At 33.7% G+C, this 26,890-nt stretch overlaps 1 protein-coding gene across 3 annotated transcripts in view; it reads right to left on the bottom strand.

Moving 5' to 3' along the window:
* The window catches only part of Cfap299 (cilia and flagella associated protein 299), a 577,718-nt gene that overhangs the window by 375,940 nt on the left and 174,888 nt on the right, over nt 1–26,890 (bottom strand). For all 3 annotated transcript variants that reach the window (XM_076865077.1, XM_076865075.1, XM_076865076.1), the window contains exon 3: nt 4,240–4,330. In XM_076865077.1, coding sequence (XP_076721192.1) covers nt 4,240–4,330 — 91 coding nt within the window. The remainder of the gene's footprint in view (nt 1–4,239; nt 4,331–26,890) is intronic.

The following is a 26,890-nucleotide window of genomic DNA, read 5'->3' as shown; positions in this document are numbered from 1 at the left end:
ACAGTAATCTAAGAGTATTTTATAACAGATGTATAGAAAGAAGCATGTGTATTTATATGTACATATATGTGTGTATACGCACACATGACATATACACATATCATACACACACATATATATGAATTTATAAGGCAAGATTATATTGACTCTGCAATTAAATCAGATTAATTGTCTTAACACAACTCAGTTGGTAGAGTGTTTGCCTAGCATGCACAAGGCCCTGGGTTCAATCCCCAGCTCCAACAAATACACACACACACACACACACACACACATACACACACACACACACACACACACACACATATATACACGCATAAATATATATATACACATATACACACACAAGCTCTTTTAAAAAATGATTTATGCAAACCATAAATATGCTAATAGTATCTAAATGAGTGAACCACTAAAAGTTTTAAAGAAAGTATGATTTTTGATAATTTTTTCTAGGACTAGCAGGCAGTTACATGAACTGTTAATGTTCCTAAAGCTCTGTTCCCTTCCAGGACATAACCCTGAGATTACATGTCCAAGTAGAAAGTTTGTGGAATATGATGTACATACTAAGTAACTAATGCCAAAATTTGGGTATAGAATGCATTGGAGTGGGGAGCCCAAAGAGATGAGGACAGAGAGGAGTGCTGTTTCTGGAGCTACAGGTTCAATAACAGAGTCAATTCAAGACCTACATGGAGAAAATTACTCAATCAATTTTGAAATTATTTGACCAGAGAGAAAAACATGTCAACCAGAACAAGAATCAATTACAGTAAGTAACATTTGAAAGCTAAGATCACTAACCTTAAAAATAAAAAGTTGTGAGTATAGGAGAGCAAATGAAATCTTCTAATATTTTTAGCAGCATTTAAAGAAGATTATACCCAATTGGACTTCAAACATTTATTAGGTCATTCAGGTCAGCTAAGTCAATTCTAAATCATATAAATTTTCTGGTATGTACTTTCAATAAAATATATTCATTTAATAAATGGGTTTTTTCTGGGGGGTAGGTACTGGGAATTGAACTCAGGGGCACTCAACCATTGAACCACATCCCCAACCTTATTTTGCATTTTATTTAGAGACAGGGTCTCACTGAGTTGCTTTAGAATGTCACTTTTGCTGAGGCTGGCTTTAAACTTGCAATCCTCCTGCCTCAGCCTACTGAGTTGCTGGGATTATAGGCATGCACCATCATGCCCAGCTAATAAATGCCTTTTGAATAAGTTTATAATACTAACAATTAAATCTATCTAAAACATTCTATTGTAAATAATTTGCTATAAAACTATTTGGGGTTCATTCTAAGACAAGATAAGAAAATTGAAAAATAAGTGTTAAATACCACCTTGATAAAATGGCATATATACTACCAAGTATAATAATATTGCAAATTTAAAGACCAAAATCAATGACCATAATTTTTTCAGTCAGTAAGCTATAACTCTTGACAAGATTCCAGTTTCCAAATTGATAACTATCCAACCAACAGTAATTGTTATCTAGTTAGCATACACAATAAAATTTAAATTGGGGATATTTTCTAGAAAACAAAAAATAATTATTTAATAAAGATAATTTTGACCAACAATGCATAGGAAATAGACCCATTCAAAGCAGAGCTAGCCCATCTTTCTACATCTAAATCCACCTACTTGATAGACATGTCTATAATTTTTGCCTTTATTTTTGTTATAATTAAAAGAGTAACTATGCTCTGAATATCATGCCCCCAAAAGAAGTCATTTTTAAGAAATTATCTGCAGCAATCATTCCTTTGTCCCCTACACCATTAATATGCCTCTCTCTGTTGGATTATTCCCATTAATATGAAACCTAGGTTAGTTAACCTTACCCATCCTAGAACACAACAAAATAAAACCCCCTTGACTCTAGACCCAAAAGAGCTGTCAATGTCTAAGCTACACTTCACTAAAAACAATCTTCAAAAACAGTCATTTTTTCTTATCTTCACATTTTTCTTTTCTCAATCAACTCTAGTGAAATATTTGCCACACCTCTCCACTGAAAAAGTTCTCACCAATGTAAACAGTAGCATTTATGTAGCCAAAAATAATGGCTATTTTTAAAATATCTATTGTGGGTTGAATCCTGTCCCTCAAAAAGATACATTCAGGTCTCAAGTCCTGGCATTTATGAATGAAACCTTATTTGGAAATAGTGTCTTTTTAGATGGGACAAAGTTAAAGATGAAATAAAGATTAAGACATATTCAATTAGGCTGAGTACTAATCCAATGTAACTGGTTTTTTATAAAAGAGAGTAAACACACACACACACACACACACACACACACACACACACACACTGCACACAGAGAATGTTATGTGATTCCAGAAGCAGAGATCAGAGTGAGGCAGCTGCAAACTAAAGAATGTCAAGGCTTGCTGACAGCATCAGAAACTAGGAGAAAAGTATGGAACTGTCTCTACTAGATTCTTCAGAGAGATGGTTTAACTGACACCTTGACCTCAGATTTCTGGCCTCCAGAAGCATGATGATAAAGCTAATCAACCCAATTTGTAGCACTTTGTCATGGTAGCCCTGAGTAACTAATACATTATTTTACTTAACCTAACACCAATAATTAATAAGATGAGCACTCTCTTCTTGGAATTTTTTTCTTCTGGTGTTTATAGTATTGTTCATACTTAATTTTTTCTCCAACTTGCTACGTCTCAGATTTTTTGATGGCTCTTCCATAAATTTCAGATTTCTAAATGTTGAAGCATGCTAAAATCATGTAAAAAAAAAAATCTTGCTTTTTACGTCCTGCCTAGCAAACTCTTGTGGGTCCATGACTTTACATATCACGAAGTTGTTAATAATTTTCAGATCAATAAGTCTAGCTAAGACTTCCCCCCTAAGTTCTAAATCAACATGTGTAACCAATCAACTTCTCTACTTGGATATCTATCTAATAGGCATCATGAAATTAATACAGAAAAAAGAGGACCTCTTCATTATTGATTCCTGACATCATGCATTTCTTAAGAGTTCCCATTAAAGTAAATGGTGCCACATCTACCACTTAAGCCCTAGAAGTCATCTTAATTTACTCTTTCTGTGATATTCCATACCCAATCCTTAAGCAGACCTCATTTGTTCTGCCTTTAAAACACAGACATGACTAAGTGACTTCACTCCATGTCAACTGCCCTATGTTTTGAGAGTTTTTTTCTTGCTGGTTTACTACAAGAACCACCCCACCACCACCACCACCAAGTTATCTCTTTGCCTCTGCTCTGGAATGACTTCCCACATCTTCACTCCACACAACAGCAGTGATATAAGGCTTTCTAAAATTTCAACCACATCAGGTCACTTCACTGATTCAGATTACCTAGCGAAGTTTCTATTCCAATAACAAAAGGATATATATATATATATATATATCCTTTCATATGTAGACTTTGTCTACATATGAAATTTTTAACAGACCTGATAGTGAGGCAAATCCCAATTTTTATTGAGAAAACATTGGTAAAATAGACTTCCTTGTACACATACTTTTCTGTGGCTGTAAATTTTTCATCATACTATTTCTGATTATGTTTCTGTAAGTCAGTCAGTTACTCTTTCAACAGTATTTGTTGTCTCTTTTATTAAATTTTATTTGGAATATCTCAAGACTTGTGAAGATGATTATCACCAGTATTATTCCAAATACAGGAAATTTCAATATATCTAATCTAGTGCACATTTTAATAAAGCAAAAGCATGTTCTCTGTGAATGATTCATAATTATGTCCTTCCACTATATGTTTTCTATCATCACATCTATCAAAGCAGTTCTATGAGGCAGCCAATACTACTATCTTCTAGAGGTCCCATAAAGTCAGGCACACAGGGAGAGAACACCTGGAGGCTAGTGGGTAGTGTAAGTTGAAGGGTGTAGAAGGAGGCTAGGCTGAAAAGAGACTGTTTCAAACCAAGACTAACACAAAGTTGAAGATGACAACCAGTCTGCCAAGTATACACATTTTCTCTGCCTCAGGTATTTGAAATCCTATTATTTTTCACCATTTGCTTAGTAATACAGATGCAAATGGGAATAAAAAGAAAGACTACCTATGTTCCTATAGTATATAAATAATAGTCATGTGTTATCATTCATGAATGGCCTTTTAGGGAGGATGTTAAAGGTTGTATGCTGATATCAACAATGCCTTCAGCATATACATTCTAAGCTCTGGGCTAAAATGTACTCACGCTCACTTTCCCATTGCGATTATCTTCTTCTCTCACTGCCAGGGCCTTCAAAAAATTATCTTTCAGGTCTTTTCCAGCACTTGTTAGTGTTCTGTAAAAAGAAGGTCTTCTATTATAGCATGTTAGATTAAAAAATACATTTAACACACTCTGGAGCCAATCATCATGCTTCTTTTTTCCATGCGACAATTTTCTTATAACATATAAATCACACACATACATTATTTATGGTCTACTAGATCCCTCTATTTAATTTCATATAGTTACATAGACTTTATATGAAAATAATTGGAATCAAGTCTACAAAAAATACACATATCTATACCAACACTCATGCAAGATACATTATTTTCATTTGCATGCCCATTTCATTTTTGATCATACCATGACCATGAAGCATCCACATTTTAATACTCCTTACTTTCCACAAAAATTTTAAATTGTCTATAACTTAAGTACAGTTTATTTATTAATTTAAGGAAACGTGAATGGATGCAGTTAGTGGAATAGAGAATTAATTTTATCTCTAAGTAGAGACAAGCAATCAAGTCAAGAAAAAAAAACAGATTGAGATATCTGTCAGATAAAAGAAAGCATTAAGAATTCAAGAGAAATAAATTTTAAAGGAAATTTATCTCAAAGATCTCAAGCAGCATTTAACCATATTATGAAGAGAAATCAGGAATGATTTGTGAAAGAAAAATCTTGTCTTCATATAGCAATTTTCTATATATTTGACAAACTTCATTACATGCCTTTCATGTACCAGGGACTATACTTGAGCACAATGATGAAAAGGCACAGTGCCTTCTCTCAAGTTTCCTGTGGTCTCATAGAGGTAAGCCAATGTGTAAACATGATAGCATATTATGTGATAACTTTATTAATAGAGATATGGACAGAGCATTTATTAGAGGAGTTTGTATGAAAATACATTACCTACTCAAGGAAAAGTCACCTATTCTTAAATTTTAAAACAATTATCTTTAAATCAAATGAGATGAGACAGTATTAGCCATTCTGGAAGCAGGAGAAAGGTATCAGTAACTGCAAAGGAATGATATGTACAAAAGAATACAGATGTAAAATTGGAAGGCAACCTTAGGGAATGGCAAAACAGAAAGTTAATGCAGGAAGTGAGGGAGAAACCACATATTATTAATGAAAGCTGACATTTTCTAGATATACTGTTATAGATATTTAATAAGGCCACACAGCTAGTAGGAGCAGAATCTGAGTTCCAACCCAGGCAGTCTGGTCCTGGAACTCATTCCTATACCTTCTGGTCTGTGATGTCTTTCAGGCCTGCATGCTACTGACAGAGCTTGGACTTGTCTTCCAGAAGATGCTAAACCACAAAGAGTTTATGCAAGGAAAGAAGATAGTCAATTTTGTGCTATGGAAGAATATTCATCAGCTATGAGAGATGGAGCTGCAGGAGAGCAACACTGGAGTGATTTATTAGGGAGTTCATTCAAAGTTTTAGACAGGAAGGAAAGGATAGATTGAGAAGTGTTTAAGAGGTCGGCTGGACCTGGTGATTGCTTTTGGTGAAATGTTAAAGACCGATTGCTATCGGGTTTCATTAAATCAGTATAAGCAGGTATAATATGGAAGCTACTGATGATCCAGAAATATAATCCTTTAAACTGATCCTAACTTGTCTGTGTTTGCTTCTCTAATTTTATGCTCCTTGGCTTGTAATAACAATACCAACCAACAATCCAAACACCTAAATAAACATGAAAGACAACTGCTAATTAGTACTAGTAAAAAGAAACAGATATTTTGAGAATCTTTTAAGCCATTGTTTTTTTCTAAAAGTGAGTCTTCCTCATTATAACATATCCTAAACAATGGCTTTAACACTAAACCTCTAAAATATGAAATTCATTTTCTCAAGTGCTTAGTCAGAAATGTGTATTATTTCTCCATTGCTCATGGGATAAATTTCTAATCATTTGGTCAATTCCCACCTAATTTCCTGCCTAAGGTTTGTTTAAAACCACAGCATGTTGGAAATTCTCTATGAAGTTTCAACAGAGAATTACTAAAGGCCAAAAAATATCTCAGTGGTTTACAATTACAATGAGTTATTTCTTAAAAATACTATGGCCTATTCAACTTTGTCTTTGAGTCTATGATAATCAGTGCTCTTCCAATAAGTTCCCTTGTTTATTTAGTTGATTAGAATTTGTTTATCTTGCTCATAACCAAAACCCATAATTTGATAATGGCTAGCCAGTTAAGCAAGTCCAGAGTTCCTGAGTTTCCATGTGATAAGCCTACTCCCTATTTCTATCACCTCCCCAACATACCCTGTTTTATTGGAAATTTTTAGACCTTCACACATAAAGTCCAATTTGATCACCAACCTCAGTTTCATGACATAAAAAGTAACAGTTATTACTAGTTTTGCATACGTTCCTCAAGGTTATTTCTACAGGTTTCACATATATATTTGTATACTCATAAGATGACATATAATATTATATAGAGAGCTGTTCACTTTACTACATATTTTACAAGTTTTCTGAAATTGTTGCTCTCTTTCCTATTTATATTTATAAATATTTATAAGAGTATAAACAAAGATCAAAATTATCTCCATGTATTCCAGGAATGAAATGCCAGAAGAACTGATACCTAGATATCATTTGCTAACAGGGAAGCAATGCCAATATTCTGCTAGGTCGAGCTTTGTTGCTAAAGGTGGAGGTTTTCAGCAGATACTTGGGCAAGACCAAAAATAAAAAAAAGAGAGAGTTATTAGGCAGTAGAACTGTTGCTACTTACTCCTGGACACTTACTATGGCAGATACTGTTCTTCCTTTCCTTCTTCCATTAAAATGGATGCCTCAGTATTTACCTGAGCATATATATAACTGTCTGGAATAAAGAACACATTTCATAGCCTTTCTGCAGCTAGCTGTCCATGTGACTAACTATTGCACAATGGAATCCAGTTGAAAATGATGTGCAACTTCTAGGAAGTGTACCTAAAAGGGAATAGGTACTAGTTTTTCCTGTGGCTAGATTACAACATGATCATAGTGCCAACTGTAATCTTGAACTTCAACTGGAGTCTATTTTTATGGAAAAACAAGAGAAAGAAGCAAGGTCCCTGATACCTTGGGACAACAACACAGCCTTGACTTGACTGATACTTTCTAGAATTCTTCAATATGAGATGGAAAAGAATTTATATTTCATTTGAGTCACTGTCATTTCTTACTGTTTTTAGCCAAACCAAATTTAAATAGATAATTCACCATATGAAATTCACTCACCCTTCTGAAAAAGATACTATTGTGTGATTGGTCTGGTGATCAAATTGGCCTTTTTCCTTATTTGTAATATTCTCAGGTTTCTTAGAAAATTCCTACTTTCAAAAGTAATACATTATTTTTTAAACAGAGGTTAAACTTTTTACATGGAAGCAAGAAATAATCAAAATTAAACTGAACTATAATAAGGGACTTTTGTCTGTAGTTCCTACCCATCTTTCATTGGTTTGAGACACTACAGTTTTCTGAACCTGGGTGTCATGGCGGGTTAAATCATCTTTAAGTCTCCTGCTAGAAAACCTGGGATTTAAAGTGATCGTACAGTATTAGCAACTACCTAACACTATTAATGTGTTACAAGTCTAAGAAATGTGAATATCATACTGGTAATACATAAGATCATACTGTTCCTTTCTATTATGTCTTATGTGCACACACATACAGAAGTTATTTTTATCAAATAAATTGAGAACAGGCAGGGTAAGGGTCTGGCTCCAAAGCTATTTGCAGCAGAGAAAAAAAGTTACATAAATAATCATTCTTACACCACACTATATCTGAGAACCTGAAACTTCTCAGCAGGAAAGAAGGAAAGTTAAGGTAGTGTGTGGTAAGGGATTCTTAAATCTTCAACACGCATTACTCTTATTTAACTAGGTTTATTTAACAGCCAGTGACCTGAGAAACCTTGCTTAAGTAAATATTACAAAAGGAGTTACTTCCTTAAGAAATGAAGTAGGACTCTTACAAAATCTTAGCCTCCTTATGCTTGTAAGTTTTATAAAGGCAAATACCCCATCTTTATTGTTTATACTCAACTATACTTTCAAAATGGGATAAAAGTTACATGAATGAGTTAATTTTTATCCACTGTGTTTAATCACTAACTACAGGTATTTATAGAATCCAACATGAATGACTAAATATAGTCTTAATCCTCAACAATTAGGCTACTGATTTTATGACTTAAGTATATTGTTTCTGGATTCTATCACATCTATTCGCATTATTAGATTAATACTTGAGAATAGAAAATAAAAGAGAAAAGTTCTGGAAAGCTGTTAAAGTAGAAACTTATTTTCAAGAGTTATTTAGGAGTTTACTTAAAGATAAGTTGTTTCAATAAATATTTGTGACTTATTAGTTGTTTTAAGATTTTAAATGAATAATTGGGAGTGTTCTAATAAATAAGGTTTGAAAAATCACTAGGCTCTGTTCTAATAAGCAGTTTCCAATAATCACTAACTTAAATCTGGGATTAATTTTAATAGGAATACTTTTTAGCTATTGGAAACTATCTTTGTACTATTCTCCATGTTAGGTATTTGCAAACACTTTCATTTATCTCCAAATTGAATCCTAAAGGGGAATGTGTTCATTTTCACTTTAGAGATAAAGATTCAGTAAGGCAAAGTAATGTGACCATAATCAGCTGGTATTCAATATTTAACCTAGATCTTACTGATTCTAAGTAATCATTCTTTATTCTGAAGTCTCACAACATATTATTAAAGTGCTGTATTTGTGTCATAATATTTTAAAATTATGAAAACAAAGAGAATTCACTGGGGTAAAGAAACTTGACTTAGCAGGGATATGGGGGGCGGGGGTGCGGGAGTGAGGCAAGCAGCCTTCACCTTGAGCCATCTGAGGAAAGGTAATCAGCCACAACCATCATTCTCGTCGAAACTGGAATTCTGGTCAACAACTCTGTTCAGAGGTAGTTTTCATTGTTTTTAAATCAATGAACTCTGACATAGACTACATTTCATATTTCTAGAATTTATATTCAACTCGTTAGCACTTGTTTAAATATGTAATGCAACCTCAATATGCTTTATTTCCTTAAAATGATGTTTTGTATACTTATTTTGTAAAAAAATTGTTAAATAAATTTTAAAATGATAAGTAGAGAAGTGTACTGTAAAAATTCCATTATATTATTTTTGAGAAGTAGCTTTTTTCCCATGGATAAGTAGACTTAGAGACTACAACATGCAGTTCTATTTGTATGGTCTCAAATACTTTAAATTTGATTTTTAGAGGCCCAGATGGAAAATAATTTGAAAATTTGTTAAAAATGTGAATTTATTTACCACAATGTGTAGAATTTTAGACAAATCATTTGAGAATTAAGTATGGGAGATGTGTTTTTACTGCATTTTGATGTTCTCTAACAAAGAGATGATCTTTATGTCTATTTTCTCCAATAAAACATACCTTTTTACTTTGTTCTTCATTTAGAAGAGAAAAATTCTTATTTCCCTCAAATAAAATGTTTCATAAGTAACTAATACAGGTAAATCTTCAAATTCCTTCTATTAATTTTTATGTATTTATTTGCTCTTTAGTAGTCATTTAGGGTTGCCATAGCAGAAATACCATACATTAGATGGTACAAACAACATAGTTATTTTATCATAGTTCTAGAGACCAGAAGTCTGAGATCAGGGCACCATCATGGCTGGTTACTGATAAGGGTCCTTGCTAGGCTGTCAGGCTGCCACCTTCTTACTGTGACCTCACTTGGCAGAGAAAGAAAACTAACTCTGGTGTCCATTAGAAGAGAACTAATCCCCATCAGGAAGGCCCCATATGCATGGCCTCATCTAAACCTAATAACTTCCTAAAAGCCTCATCTCCAAATTCCATCATAAGTGGTGGCTGGGGTTTAACATACGAATTTTGAGGGAATACACCTCACTTCAAAGCATGCTATTTCTTGTTTCAGAATTAATTTTCTACATTTTATGTATTTGTTTGCCAAATTCCAACTTGCTCATCTAATAATGTTTTTGTACAACTTGGAACTACTTCAGGTTTTCTTTCATCATGTGAGGTAATTAGCATATTTTCACCTCCTGACACATGCAGGATTAAGTTACTGAAGTTAGCTGTTTGTTCCTATCTAGCTCTTTTTCACAAGGTGCAAACAATTTTAAGTCAGATAAGCACACAAGGACCCAAATGAAACAGGACAAAAAGACGTATCTCAAACAACATGGAGAAAAACTTCCTGTTCCTTATCTTAAATCTGAAATTATGTTAAAATAATAATATTCTGATGATTTAACCTCTGTAAAATATAAGCAAAACATACAAAGCAGCATACCACTTAATTATAGAGGCTAATAAATTATTACAAATCAATCCCTATTCACCTACATCAAGAAAGAGAACAATGACTGACTACACCCCAGGAGTCCTCTTCACTCTTCCCTGTTCACAACTCCATCTCCCCAACTCCTCCTCCTCCAGAGGCAACACTTCCCCACATTTGTGGCGCTCATTCCCATGCTTTTTCTTTACCTCAGTCTCCAATAGGTGCAATCGTTACTTCCTTTTATCACTTAAGTATGTATCTTTAAACAATATAGTTTAATTAGGCTGGTTTTTAAGTTTTCCATAAATGGAATTAAAAAGTCCATATTTGTAATATGTCTTTCATAAATATTTTCGTGTTCCATATAATTGATGCATGTAGCTGTACCTCATTTTGATTGAATTCTCCTGTGTGAATATGTAACCACTTATCCTTTTTATTATTATTGACCTCAGAGTTGTTTCCCATTTGGTTCTATTATGAACATGCTCATAGAATTTCCTGGACATGTATCCTGAGTATAGATTTCTCTGAGAGAAATGACAAGCAATAGAATGGGTGTGTCATAGGATCATTTATAACTTAAAATTTACAAAATAATGCCAAATTGTTTTCAAAATCACTGAATCAATTTAAATTCCCACTACCAGAGCATAAAAGCTCCTTTAAGCCACATCATTGCCAACATATGGTATTTTAGAATTTAAATTTAAGCAAACTAGTGTGTACTGTATACTAGTATCTTTATAGTACTTTTAATTTGCATTTTCCTGATTATTTTAATATGATATTTGGCCATGTAAATTTCCTCTCAAGTGAAATGCCCATTCTAATTTTTTTGTCCATTTTCTATTGACTTATGTATATCCTATGGATTTTAAGGAGTTGATACATTCTGTATATCAGTATATAGAATAACATAGAATTTGTGTATTAATTTGCATCACACACTTGTGCTAAACTCTCCCATGGTTATTACTAGTACAGTCAGCCCAAAAATCGCATATGTTCTAAATATGTATGGACTCTTATTATTTCGTTAAAAATACAGTACAACAACTATTTACATAATATTTACATTGTATTAGGTATTATAAGTAATCTAGAGATGACTTATAGAACACCTAAAGATATACTTAGATAATATGCAAATAACATACCATACATCCACAGATTTTCATATCTATGTGGCATCCTAGCACCAACCTCCAGGGATACCAAGAAATAATTACAATTTTAATTCCCACCCATCTGTTCTCTTTTATTTGATGTGCAGATTTTAGTTTTCTCAGCAGTCATTCACCTTTCACAAATCACCAGATTTCTACCAAACCTGAGAATAAGTTGAAATTTCTCAAAACTTTTTCTGTTCTCAGATTATAATAACAAAAGCAAAAAACTAATCAATGTTTATTAGAGTATTTTTAAAGAAATTTATTAGTATATACCTTTATAACATAAATGGCCAACTATATGCAATCTTCCTGTATATCAAAGCCAAAAAGATATAGTATTCTCTGAGACCTTATTTCTTATTGTCTATATTCAGTTCTCACTGTAGATAATGAGAACTATAAAACAGTTCTATTTGTCTAGATTCAGTTCACAATTCATTAGAAAACAAACTGAACACTCAAAGGGCTTAAGGGAAGAGGGATTATAAAGAAAGATATCAAAAGGACTGAGAAGGTTCATGAGGGGTGGTGACAACATGGAGGAATTAGACATAGTAAGTTCTTACTTACCCCAGACCTAAAAAAGCAAGGGAAGGGAAATGGTGCTATCAAACACACAATGTTGGCTGGCTTTCTGGTAGGTACTATGGCCATCAGCAGAGCAACATGGCCATCAACAAGGTCATGGCCCACCCTCCATCTGCTCCTGCCTTCCAGTTTCCTTGTTGAATATGCAGTACACAGAGTCTTTGGGACCAGAACCTTATTTCTTGATTCACCATCAGTCTCCTTTCATGGTGCACCATAGTCATGGAACAGCTGCGTGTCTTTGACAGCCCTCACCCTTTAATCCAGAAGGTCCTTCTTCCCCCTTCCCTCATAGACCCTTAGATTAGATTCAAAATCTTGTTCCCATAAATCCTCTCCCTCTTGCCATCCTTCCTTTCTCCTTCTCTGCCCACAGGAAATCAGGAAAAGTGAATACCTTATATTCTCACTTATAAAAGCCAATGATCAACTAATATAGACCACCACATCATTATTTAAAGTAGAAAAACAATATGATCACCACAATAAATGTTTAGGAAGCCTTTGAATATCATATCTCTATGTAAGCAATTTAGTTCCTGAATTTTTTTTGTTATGGTTGCTATTATTTTCATTTTAGTTTTCTTGGATGTGAATGGAAAATTGATTTAATTTACAAAATTTTGGCTGTGATTTTTTTTCTGACATTAATCAGGAAAACAATGATATAAAATTTTGATATTTCCCAATTTATTAAACAATAATCATAAAGCATTTAATATTTAATAAATAAATGTTGTTTAATAAATAATAATCAATAGATAATATGCTTATTATAATAAGCTCCAATGTAATATTGACATCTTCCAGACCATCAAAATGTACAATAATTTGAATTATGCAGATATTTCTAATAGGGTGTTTACATCATATCAATTGATAAAAATAACATACTCAATTATCTTAACTTTTTGAAAATAATGTATTTTTTGTGTAGTTCTATTTAATTTCACATACCAACATCTTTCTCTCAAAAGTTTTAAATTGTACAGTTAGCAAAAAATAATTTTATATTTATACAAAAACAATTACATTTTAAAATTGAAACCTTCATTGACTTAATAATAATGTATAGTACCTTTCAATGGACTCTGGTTTATGTTGCATTAGAAAACATATAAACTTTTAAAATGCTATAATGTATATTGTTCATATTTTACAATCTAAACTCTTGATGTATAATCCAGCATCAGTTTCCTGAACTTCAAATGGCTTTTTTCCCATATACATATATAGAAAAATGCATATGCTAAGTACAGAAGATTATGCTGAAAGAGCATTTTTAAGCCAAAATGGTATACAAGGGAAATAAAAGCAATCAGTGAACATGTTTAAGTCTTCTGAGCATCAATTCAACAGGATATTCTATCTTTAATTTCAGAGAGATTGTTTTTTTAAAGATCTACAGGTAGTGTGGGAGAATAATAGAACTAAATACTACCTATGCTTTTTGAGTCTCCTGTCTTTTTTTTATAAACTATTCTTGTTGGCTTTTCATTTTCTTTTAATTTCATTAAAGCAATACTCCTTAAACGTCATGGTTTAGTCAGCTATTCCAGTGCTGTAACTAAGAGATCTGACCAAAACAATTTTTTTTATTATTAGTTGTTCAAAACATTACATAGCTCTTGACATATCATATTTCATACATTTGATTCAAGTGGGTTATGAACTCCCATTTTTACCCCGTATACAGATTGCAGAATCACATCGGTTACACAATTTTAAAGGAGGAAAAGTTAATCTAAGGGGTCACGGTTTCAGAGGTCTTAGTCCACAGAAGCCAACTCCTTTCCTTGGGGCTCGAAGGAAGGCTGAACATCATGGCAGGAGAGTAAGGCAGAGGCAAACAGCTCACATCATGATCAGAGAGCAGAGAGAGGTTTCCACTTGCCACATATAAATATATACCCCAAAACCACTTCCTTCAGCCACACCACCCACCCGCCCGCCTCCAGTTACCACTCAAACGCATTAGAGATTAATTTATGGATTAGGGTAAGGCTATAACCCATTGTTCTTCCAAACTCGTGCATTGTCTCATATCTGAGATTTTGGGGAACATCACATCCAAAGCATAGCAAGTGATGTAGTCATGGAATTTCTAGAAGGTCATCAATTTTTATGCCAATAACTCTCAGAAAATAAAATTATCTGAGAAATGTGATTTGTTTATTGGTAAGAATGAGGATCACATTTCCATTGAGAAGAAAAATGGCAGAACTTTCCCCATCCTTTGCTGTGTAAGAGAGTTTTTAAATGATCAAATGTACGGCAAAGGTACTGGCATCTCAGAAAATTTTAGACCATCAGAAACTCACAAGAGCAAGCTGAGAAGTACTAACATGTACACTAGACAGCTGTTTCTTTTCATTTTCTATGTTGAGAAAGACTCAAGTGGGAGTCCTAATATCTATAGTGTCTTAAATCTGTCAAACTCCACTCCTCTTGGATAACATCTTTTCTTTTCTTCTAGGAGACAAAATGGGTTGGCTTCTGTGTGAGAAAAGTGTCTCTGAACTCCTCCCCTTTTTTGTGCATTTGGCAAGTATATATAGTTAATACTTAAATATGGTAGGTTAAGATGTCCTCACACTTTGCAGAAGAAAAACATTGCTTAGGATAAAATGTTATTTGTCTACGAATGTGTTTGATTCTATTCCTAAAACACACTGAAATATAACTTCACTTTTATTTTCTTTGGGTAGGCAGATATATCTTTTAACCTGACTTAGAATTTACTTTGTGATCTTCTGGTTGTATTTATATAGTTAAAGCCAATGAAAGCAGCAATAAAGAAACAAGCACTTGTATGGTATGCCTCCCTCCACACCCTCTACCTGTGGAAACCCATCCTATTATTCTATAGAACACTGAGACTGGTCATGCAAGCACCTTGAGCAAATAAGGCACTAGAAAACTGAAGGTCTTAAGCTATATATGTGTGGTCTTTGTGTATTTCTCTAATATTGAAATAGCTATATAAGGAGATGGAGAATTTGTAATTCCAGGTTTCAACTCATCACCAGAGATAAGCAGTCAAATTGGAAGCCTCTACTGCATTTCTCAAAAACTAAGTAAGATAGTAGGAGCTGCCATGCATCTGGAAGAGTGGGCACCAGAATATTCAGAGCAAAGGAATATATGGAGGAGGGAAGGGACTATGTGAAAGAAGAGGGATTTCAGTGTAGGATTTTGAAGAGAAAGATACTTGAAGAAGATTATTAGAAAGATTTGTTTCATGATGCCTTTTTTATACATCCCTGTGTTGACACTTAAAAAAACTACAGTCCTAGGATATAAATCTGACCCCAAGTAATAAAGAGAAAGAAAAACAATGGAGCAGCATTAGAAAAAGAAAGGGAGAGGAAAAGGGAGAGAGGGGCAAGGAGAAGAAAAGGGAGATTGAAGCATCCTAGATTGCTATGAAAGATTCAAGAAGTCATATAGAAGTCCTTGAGCAAAGGTCTGTCAATAAAGAGCTGTGGCTCCCCAAAATGGGTCTGCTTAAGTGGAACTGCACCATGGGTTTCAAACAGTATAAGAAGGGACCCCTCAATCAATATCAATCCCTGCGTAAGATGTATTCTCAGACGGCCCAATCTTCTTTCATCTATATAAAAAATCCTGAGATTTACAAACACCATTTATCACACAGTCTCAAAATAAAGTTGCCAGTACTATCATCAAGAATATGCTTATTGGAAAAAAAAATTGAGACTTTTTACAGATCTTTTATCTGCAGTGTATATGCTACTGGGAATATACGGTTATATGACAGTGTTTTAACATCCTTTCACTTGTTCCTTTTAAGGGAACATCCTCGGTGACTTAACTTCCTTCCACTAGGCTCCACCTTCTAAATGTTCCATTACCTCCCAGTAATTCCACAAGCAAGGAATTAAGCTTTCAGCACATGGGCCTTTGAGGGACATTTGAGATGCAAAGTATAGCAGCTAAAATATGACCTCAATACAAATTAAGTTCATTTGGTTATTTATAAAACAAATTTTAAAATATCTATGGCATTTTAAAGTTAAATATCTACAATTGAGAGAAGATTTAGAGAAATCTGTTAAGGTTTGGGTCTTGAATGTTTCCCCAAGGCCCATTTGATAGAGTTGATTGCCAGGCCAGCAATTTTGAGAGGGGTGAAACCTTTATGAAGTGTGGCTTAGAGGGAGGAAGTTAGATCATGGAAGACTTGCCCTTGAAAAAGATATAGGAACCCCAACCCTTTGTACCTTTTTGCTTCCTGGATGCCATGAGGTAAGTTGCTTCTCCCACCCCAACCCCCCAGTATGTTACCTAGCATGGTGCTCTGGGCTACAGGCCCAAAACAGAGGCAACTGATCCTAACCGTAACCCTAACCCTAACAGTGAAACATCTGAAACTGCAAGTCAAAATAAACCTTTTCTCCCTATATGCTATTTATCTCAGGTGTTTTTTCCTATATTATTTTATTTATGCATTAGAGTCATATAAAATGGTGGGATCCATAATTACATGTTTGTGCATCCACACAACATTACAATATAATTTGGCCGATATCATTCCCCAGTATTTTCTCTTTCCCTCCTGTCCTCCCTCCCCTTGGTCCCTTTCCTATACTGACAACCTCAGGTATTTCTTCATAGCAATGGAAAGGTAACACATCTAATTTGCAGATTCCCTGGTTGATTCTACCTTAATTCTATTTTCCCTTTTCTATACAGACCATCATTTTTTTTAAAAAAAGGATTAAAACTTTGTTGTTTTTTAAACCACTGTTATTATTTTAATATGTATCCTCTAACTGGAAGCTTCATATGTATTTAATATGTATTTAAATAATAGTACCCTATATATATTTGTTTTAACTTTTTAACTTAACATTCAGAGGAGTATGCCTAATAAGTAAGGGATATTTCATTCCTTGTTTTAGTTTCATAGTACTTTATTATAGGAATATATCATAGTTCAATCACTTTACTACTGATGGTGGTTTGGGTTTCGTGTTATTTGCTAAAACAAACATTGTTTCAGTGTAGAACTGTGGACCATCCCTCCTCTCTTGAATTTGATTGCTTTGAACAATAGAATATAGTGAAATACTGTGCTTATTCCCTATTGGGACAAACTTTGTGAGAAAATCAACTTCACTTGAGACCATAATGCCATAAAAAGCCCAAACCATGTAAAAAGGCCCTGGAGAATGAGCTTCCCTTGCAGAGAAGATGACCAATTGTTAGTGAGAGTGGTGAGGTCCCACAACTGAATGAATAAGTCAGCTTGGAAGTGGACCTCCAGTGCCAGCCTCGCAGGTGATAGCAACTGAGCAGAGGCCGGAGCTCATAGTCAAGCCCTTCCTCACGTCCTGACCCACAGATTGGTAAGCAAAATAAAAGGCACTGAAAGCTGTGGTACATGTTGAAGAAATACATAACGAGGACAGCTAGTTATTTTAAAAATATACAATGAACTTTCTTTTCAGTGAAAAAAAAATTCTAAACCTTTTTCTTTATGGATAGCTGAAATACATTCTTTTCAAGTGTGAAAAAGAGAAAATGGAAAGTAACATTCCATTTTGTCTTTCATTTCATAAATTTGCCCATCATTCATAACAAGCTATTCATTCACATATACTTTAGGAATAAAAATACTGCATATGGTAATAAACTCTTGTCGAAAATCTATATAAAGTTAGCTTTCACGTTAGCAGAAATATGTTCCTTTTCCCATAATTCTTTTCCTTTCTACAGTTTCCTTTGTAATTTCTGAACCATACAAATACTTTAGAGACATATTAGAAGACTTTCAAGTCCAGATAGTAAAATAAACCACTCATTTCCCATAAAAAGCATTATGGCCTATGCTGTTCCAGTTGAGAATTTCACCTGGCTGGCTCAGGGTTGGTGGCACAATTACATCTGTGCTATGAAAACATTTAACAGGTCAGGACCAGGGAAAGGATATTTTTCTTTTTCATTTCCATTTGAGGGCACTCTTTACTTCAGTAAAAGCAGTATCTATTTACATTTTCCCAATTACACAAGCAATTGTGTATATGGCAGCCTTTGTTAAATAGTGCCAAATTTCCCATTTAAATCAGTGCCATTCAATATTCTTCATTAATCCATGTTCCAGGCAGCAAGTATTTATTATTTTGCCCTATGGAAAAAAATGTAGATTCTATTATTTGACTATTTGTAATGAAATATTTCCTTAAAAGGTACAGAATTATTTTTTATCTTACATAAATTAATTTAGCTTCTTTAGAACTGTCAGTAGGTGTGTTACTTATGTAAAAAAATCAAGTATTCATCATGTGAGGAAATCTTAATTTTAATATTGGAGGAATTGTACAAATAAATTTTCATGTGTAAAACTAAAATCCAATCCAAGAAAAAAAAAAATTTAGTTTTGATAGTACCATGGTACTATTATACTTGTATTTGTAGTTGAGTTAATTGATATCTAGACTTAATATATATATATATGAATGAAGACTAACAATGTATTTGTTATAATAAATATATTTTATTTAGTATACTTTATATACCATGTATTTTGTTTCCCAATTAAAGAACTTTTTTGAAATGTGCTGTCCTTTAAAAGAAACAATTAGATTAGGAAGTCGTTTTTTTTTTTTTTTTTTTAAAGCATGGGCTGTTAGTCATTCTGACACTGTTGGCATGCTGTCAGCTGAAAAATCTACTATAAAAATTTGATTGTGACTTACATAATCTGATATACATGAAATGCCTTTGTAAGGATCTTAATAATTACTGCATATTTTATTGTTCAATAAAATGAACAAGTAATTGTAAAAACTATACATACTATATGATATTTGAAACTCCACAGAGCCAATGATTTTTTGAAAATATTATTGTTGCTCCTATACTTCAGTTGAACTGTTTCCATGGTTATCAGGGTTTTGGCTAACACGAAAGTCCACACCTGACCAAATATTGGCATGAATGTTTCAAACAGTGAACCAAGCTACCAGCAGCATGGCCCATGTCACTTAGCCAGCATTAACAATATAGCTTTTAAAGTTTCTTTATCAGATTTTTGTAAGTTTGTAAAACCTACTACTTCCACAAAAGGGGAAAAAAATGTAACCGAGAGGCTCTCCTGATGGTAATGGCACAGTTCAGAAAAATATGGAAGGAGGCAATCTGTAACCTTTGCATTTCATGATTAGAAGTTTTGTATATCTGCATGTGTTCAGAGATTAAGAAAAAATTCCAAGTTACACACTTAGCTCCTCCCTGATCATATGGGAAGTTGTGTTAGAAAAAATATTAACACTAAGAGAAACAAGGTGGGAGATTAAAAGAAGAGGTATCAGGGTCAAGCTGTGACATTATTTTCAATAAAACTAAGGAATAGTAGCAAATAAAACAATTTATTTTTAAGACATTTAAACAAGGAGATGTTGGTGCCCAACTAAAGATCTAAGATATTTGAGCATTAAGATGATATTTGGTTAATGTCTCCAAATGTATAATCTACTTCTCTGATATCAGTCAAATATATGTAAATAAAGGCACATTTGAATGTAAGAAAGAGAGGTTGAAGAGTTGGATATAGTGACTAAAAATATAGCTGATTCAATTAAAATACAAGAGGATAGCTTACATGTAATATCAATCAACAAATATTAATGCTGACTAAAGATGTGCTAGATATGACACTATTACCATGTCTTATTCATAATTTTATATGCCACACATGCTCCACAAGTGATTACTATTATAGGAAAATAAAATCTATAGCAATGGGAAGATTCAAACTATATCATGAAATTTCAGGTAATCTCAATTTTTTAATTCCTATGATCATATACAGTAATAATAATATATTAAAATTACAAAGGCAATTCATAGATAAATTCAGCATAATAAAGAAGTAATAGTTAATGAACTTGTAACATTTATGGAGTATAAATGAACAAGGAAATATTTGACAAGGAACAATTTATATAGAAAAATTTCCGTATTTTACTTTAACTTTGTAGCAATGAGAAGGCAAATTTTGTAATATTCAAATATATTCAAAAGTTCTTCACCAAATTTATATTTACATTCTTTATCAAAATTAAATGCTTCTTTTTTTTCAAAATCATTTCTCAATTCCTAGGATATATAACAATCAACTAAATAATGAATTCATTCAAATACAAAATTTAATATGAACAAATATATATTTTCTATGGGAACTCATTTACTTCTTTAAGCAGTAAATCACAAAGTATGTTAAAAAAAAAGTAAGCCTACAAGAACTTCATCAAAAACAAAAACATTTCTGTAATTACTGCAGTTCCACACTACGTAGTAGTATATTAAAACCACTGAAATTCATAGTAAGAAACTCCAACTTTACTGAAATCCAGTGTTTCTAAAATTTATCTGACCACAAAATCACATTTTGTGATTTCACCAAACATCTATGAACACATTTAACAAATATGCTGTAGTACACATTTTGGAAACACCATCACAAATATTTCAAGAGTTTAATTAATGTGGTCTTCTTGCAAACTCTGCACCAAATCCCACAGTCTCCCTCTATAACATACCAAGAATCCATTCAATTTCCTCTCTTTTGCCACTATCCAAAACCCAAACCACCGTCATCATTTATATTAAAGATTACAACAGACTCTTAGCTGGTGTCTCCAATTTTACTCTCCCAATCAGCTTTTTTCATCAAAACAAAGTACACTAAGAAAGAGAAAGAGAAAGAGAGACAGAGAGAGAGAGAGAGAGAGAGAGAGAGAGAGAGAGAGAGAGAGAGAGATTATTTAAACTCATTAGCCAATTGTCTCCCATAGTACTTAGAATAAAATACAAAAATTTCAAACATGTCCTAAGGCTTTGACATTATGTAGTTGTTAACATATGTGATGTTTTCCCCTACCTCAGGTCTCCAGACAAGCTATTTCCTTTGCTGAAGCTCCCTGCAACTTTTCTTTTTTAGTCTTTTTCTTTCTGTCTCATTCTTTCATCATCATTATAACCATCATCATTATTTTTGTCTCCCTAATTCTTCCTGCTGCTGTTGCTACTTTTCTATTATCATCATCATCATTTTTATTATATCCCTAAGTCCTTCATATCATCATCATCACCATCATCATCATAATCATCATCATTGACTCCTTATTCCTGCTTATCTGTAATTTGTGCTTAAATGTCATGTTCTCAACGCTCTCACTAATCTCCATTCTAATTTAGGTTTAGTAGTGTATCATCTTACAATTTCAGTGAAAGACAATTAGCTGAAAAACGCAGCAGATTAACACTAAAGTTCTAGTTCAGAAGACAATAAACGTTCAGGGAGAACGAGTTAGGCGAATCATCCATCAGAGCCCTAGCTCACACAAACACATTGGGGGAAAAAGAGATGGTAGAGCCTCTGCAGTACTCACTGGGATAAGAAAAAAAGCCATTGCATTAACTGACCTTAAGCTTCTCAAGTATGAAGTTTCTATAGTTATATAAATGGATATTTTTAGAGTCTAGTTCTTGTGTCTTACAATGGGGTTTTCTTATTTTGCTCATGAGTATGCCTTCTGTCCTTGATTCCCATGTCTGTTCCCATGGCTCAGTAGTGGCCTATTATCAGCATAACATGCAAGCAACCTGAAATTCATACCACATTTTGTTAGGGTTCCCATAAATTCCAATAGTGTCTTTTTGTTTTTCTTGATGCACTTGAAATATTTATTTTTCTATTTTGTTATCAAGTGTCTACTATCCTAAGTTAAATCCAGTAAGAGCACAAATTTTATCTCTTTTGCTTAACTCTGTCTGCATACCCAATGAGTAGCAGAGTGCTTCAATGAATGTGCACTATATGAATTATTATATGAAACACTTAATGCCCCAGATATTGTAGTAAGAACTAAAGGTAGAAATGTGATAGTATGTAGGCCCTATCCTTGAATGCTGTGGGAAAGACAGAACATTAAACAGATCATTAAAGGAAAGTTTGGTAAATTTTGAGATACAGCAGGTATCAAATAAGCCTACATAAAATGCTACATAGCTGGGCACAGTAGCATACCCCTGTAAATCCAGTGGCTCGGAAGGCTGAGGCAGGACAATTGCAAGTTCAAAGTCAGCCTCAGCAATGGCGAGGCACTAAGCAACTCAGTAAGACCCTGTCTCTAAAAAAATACGAAATAGGGCTGGGGATGTGGCTCAGTGGTTGAGTGTCTCTGAGTTTAATTCCCAATATCAAAAAAAAAAAAAAGGAAAAAAGAAAAAGAAAATGCTATATAATACATACTCAAAATAGTCTACACTTGTCTAAACTAACATATACTACTCAGAAGAAAAATATAGATACACATATATACATATATATACACATATACATACATACACATGTATATACATGTACATTTTTTGACACATTTACAACTTTGAAATAACCCATTTCTCTCTTTGAAGAAATGCTTAGTCCTTATATTGGTCATAATTACCAACTACAATGAAGCAACATGAAAACAGTTCAAACAAACTTAACCATGTTTATACAAAGTACTCATATACAGAGAAATTATATTGCTACAATGCTAAGAAAAGTTGGGAAAAATGCATGTACACTATTTTTCACAATTATCTTTACTGTCATATGAAACATTTATTTTACATTCATACTATGTCTAACTCATATAAAATAGTATCTCCATTATGTTTCTGGGTAAAAGCAAACGGTATCATTTAATGTCTTAGGGGAAGCAAGTTTCTCTATTGTAGTGAGGTTTTGATCTGATTAGGACACAGAAATCAGAACTGAGTCATCTGCTTATCTCTATGTGGTTAGAAGCTCTGATAATTATCAAGAAAAAAAATCCCCATCAAAGGAACAGATGAGAGTGTTGCAAAAGCTGAAAGGATTTATTGGATAGTGCCCTTCTAGTCATTCCAAAGGTTTATTATGTGGCATAAAAAATTACTTGGTGTCATTTGTGGTACGTTAAGAGCTTTTGTTACTTCTACATCTCAAAGAATTCAATATTTACTTTAAATCATGAAAATAAAACCTACAGATGGAGAAAATACACATTTTATCCTTCTTATATGAATGAGAAGTTTTGAACTTGTTTTCCATATGTAGAGATATGCCACAACTCCTGATGCATAATCACCAACTCTGTCTTATCTTTCTCTACACACAGACTTTGTTTTGGTTTCTAGCTAAAGCTACTCCATATACAGGGTCATTATCGTTCAAATCACTTTTCATTATCAAGAGTCATGAAACTACACTTATAATTGTACTTTATAAGGTAATTTGCCTACTGTTCTACCCTTATTGGGGAGGGTAACCAAAATTATAAAACTTTGCAACATATTATTTAACCTACTTACAATTCCTCCATTTCATCATATAATACTGTAGCTACTTATGCCTCAAATCATGAACATTCCATTGAAATTCATACTTGAAATAGTTTAAAAATATTTTCAGCTATTTGGATTAGTATCCTCTATTTATTAAAATAAAATTAGGAAAAATTCAAATCCTAGAAATTCACTACAGGCCTCATTGTTCTTAGTTACAGCCAACAGAATCTGCTCTGTATAGATAAAGCATAAATGGGATTATGGAAACACCTTAGGGAGCTCCCTGAAATTCCAAGAAGGCCACAAGCCAAACTCAGAAGCTGCAGCCTTGGAAAATGCTCAATCAGAGAATTAGTTGGTTGGTGAAAATATCATTGCCTTTGTACTCAGCTAAGACATCCCAGCTTTTATAGACTCCATAGTTTATACCAAAAAGACTAAAATTAAATTTCAGAAGATTCTCTCCTGCTGGCCCCAGCTAGATGCTCTGTTCACTAAATGAAGTGTACCCAGTATGAATGCATTCCTTATTGTGGAGCCCCATAAATCTAAATCTCCTACAAATACATCTATTAATCAATCCAAAGTGACAGGCCTCTGGTCTCACAAAAAGAGAAGCTGGAAGAATGATCTCTGTCCTTTACTTTGGGAAAGGATTCAGACTTATGTTGTCTCAGACTTTGAATTTGTGTACTCAACATCCATTAATAACAAGGCTCAACTAACACCAAAGTTTTTTAGTCTCTCCTGTGAGTCAGCTCTAGCAGGAGTATGAAAATTATATCACAAACACTCTAACCAATCCCAACTCCATACACCACCAACTACCTTCTATATCTAATCCTTATATCAAGCCAATTTTCTTCCCAGCCAACATCACCCAGGGATAAGAAGTACACAAATAGAGACTGCCTATGCAGTTCACAGTTAGCAGATATCATCAGGCATGCACAGCTGTTTGTTTGTCTTTCTATTGTTGAGAGCCCCAGCAAACTTTCAGACGACCAGCTGATGATTGGCTCACAGCGGCCCCAGCAACATCTAGCTGATTGGCTCCTCTGCGGTGATGCTCATTGGGCTGTTTCCCTGCCCTTTCAGGCCACGGAGCTGCTCATTGGGGGACTTTTTTGGCTTCACCCACGCGACCCAGCCAATCAGCCTCAAGAGCAGGAGGATTGTGGGAGGTGGAGAGGCTGGTGGTTGAGGGAGAGGCTTGTGGGAAGCCAGTGGTGGCAGTTGGGCTCCGAAGGTTTTCCTGAGGAGCTGTTTTGTTTGGCATGTGTGGTTCTAAAAATAAAGTTCGTTTCTTTTGACAAGTGGCTCCTGAATTGTGCCCAGCCAGACTGCGGCATTCTATAGACATGGTCTTGCTAAAATGCCCAGCCTGTCCTGAAACTTGCAACCCTCCTGCCTCAGTCTTCTGAGTAGTCTTACAAGGACATGCTTTCTGAACAGCATTCTTTATCAGTATGTTAAAAATTGAGGAAATTTTCTGTAGAACTGCAGGCTCTTAAATGTAATATTTGGAGAAATTCTCTCTTGACCATGCTACAGCCACCTTAGTTTTTATTTCTACATCTTCTAGTGTAATGTTTCCATCACCAAATGTCCACTTGTCAGCTGTTGATCCATTCCATAACATGGCAAGGGACTGACAAGAAATTCTTTAATCTAGAGTTTCTAAAAGTGCTTTCTTTTTACATTGGAAATAATGGGGAAGGGTCTCCTTCCAGGTTTCCTGGTATTTTTCCATTCTTAGAGATGGCTCTGGAAAGAGCATGATCATCTGTTCAACTTCCTGACATGTAAATTGTTGGGGCTGAGAAACAGGAAATAACAAATATTTCTTTCTCTTTTTATATTTTTATGATGGGTGCTTTGCCCTATACAACTTGAAGATGTTTCTCCTTAACAGAACCAACACACAAGCAAAGGGAGTAAGCTTTGAGTTTCCCCTCTGTCAGAAAATTACACCCCATTGTCTTATACAGGACAGAAACAGGACTGGGTGACAGTTGTTTTTTAATCCTATTGCTATTATTGTTCAGAAACATGATGAATCAGGAATTTTAAAGACTCCTTAATAGTCTTATCAGTTCATCTCTGATTATTCTTAATGACCAATGGTTTCAATCAGTCTTAACATTTTTAAAAAGTAAGAGAGAAGATGTCAATTTTCATAAATTTTTCAGGGTAACTCAAAATATTTTTTGTTTTATTACTTTGCTCCTAAAGAAAAATGTCTTTATTATCACATGAGCCTATGATTTACTCTATGAAATAAGAAAATGTCTTTATATTACAGACACAAAAGTACAAAATTAAAATTCTAATTTTTATATTGAACTCCTTATATGCTAGTTTTATTTGTGTAGATAAACACAACAAAGTAAATTTATTAAACTCTAAAAGAATTATCAAAATCTTAAGGTAAATTGGGCCTAGTGTGGATGCTTGTAATCCCAGCAGCTCAAGCAGGGGATTACAAGTTAAAAGCCAGCCTCAGCAATTTATCAAAGCCCTAATTAATTTAGTTGGACCCTGTCTCAAAATAAAAAATAAAAAGGGCTGTGGAAGTGGTTCAGTGGTTAAGTACTCCTGGGTTCAGTCCCTGGTACCAAAAAAAAAAAAAAAAGTATGATTTTTTTATTTCAAATTATAAAACTTATTATGACTATCAATAATTATCAGGATTGAGTATTACACTTAACTGCATGAAACAACAAAGACCAGAAAATTACCAAAAAGCTAGATGGAATGAAATGGCTTTGTACAGAAATGTTAGAAACATTATCTGAATTTTGTAAACCTTCACAAAAGAATAATAGCAAATTTTTGTTCGTATAATAAATTTACTGCTTAATTGGTTGATAATTTGTTTTTAAGAGTCTTAAAAAGTATATTATTCATCTTTTTCAGTATTGCAAAAATGAAAGATTCATTTTCTCAACAGTTGGAAAATCAGAAATAAATAAAAATAAGAATAATAAAATTCCTTTTAATCTCACCTCCTGGAAATAATTACTTAGACTAGTTTGTGCAAAAAAAAAAGAAAGAAAGAAAAGAAAAGAAAAAGAAGGTTTAAATAAATAGCATTGAGAATGTTGGTGTCCTCTCCTTTACCCATGGCAGATGCCTGTTCCAGTGACTAT

Source organism: Callospermophilus lateralis, chromosome 8 (genome assembly GCF_048772815.1).
Source record: "Callospermophilus lateralis isolate mCalLat2 chromosome 8, mCalLat2.hap1, whole genome shotgun sequence".
Classification (NCBI taxonomy): domain Eukaryota; kingdom Metazoa; phylum Chordata; class Mammalia; order Rodentia; family Sciuridae; genus Callospermophilus; species Callospermophilus lateralis.
Note: the sequence above shows the minus strand (reverse complement) of the source record. Positions and strands in the feature narration are given on the sequence as shown.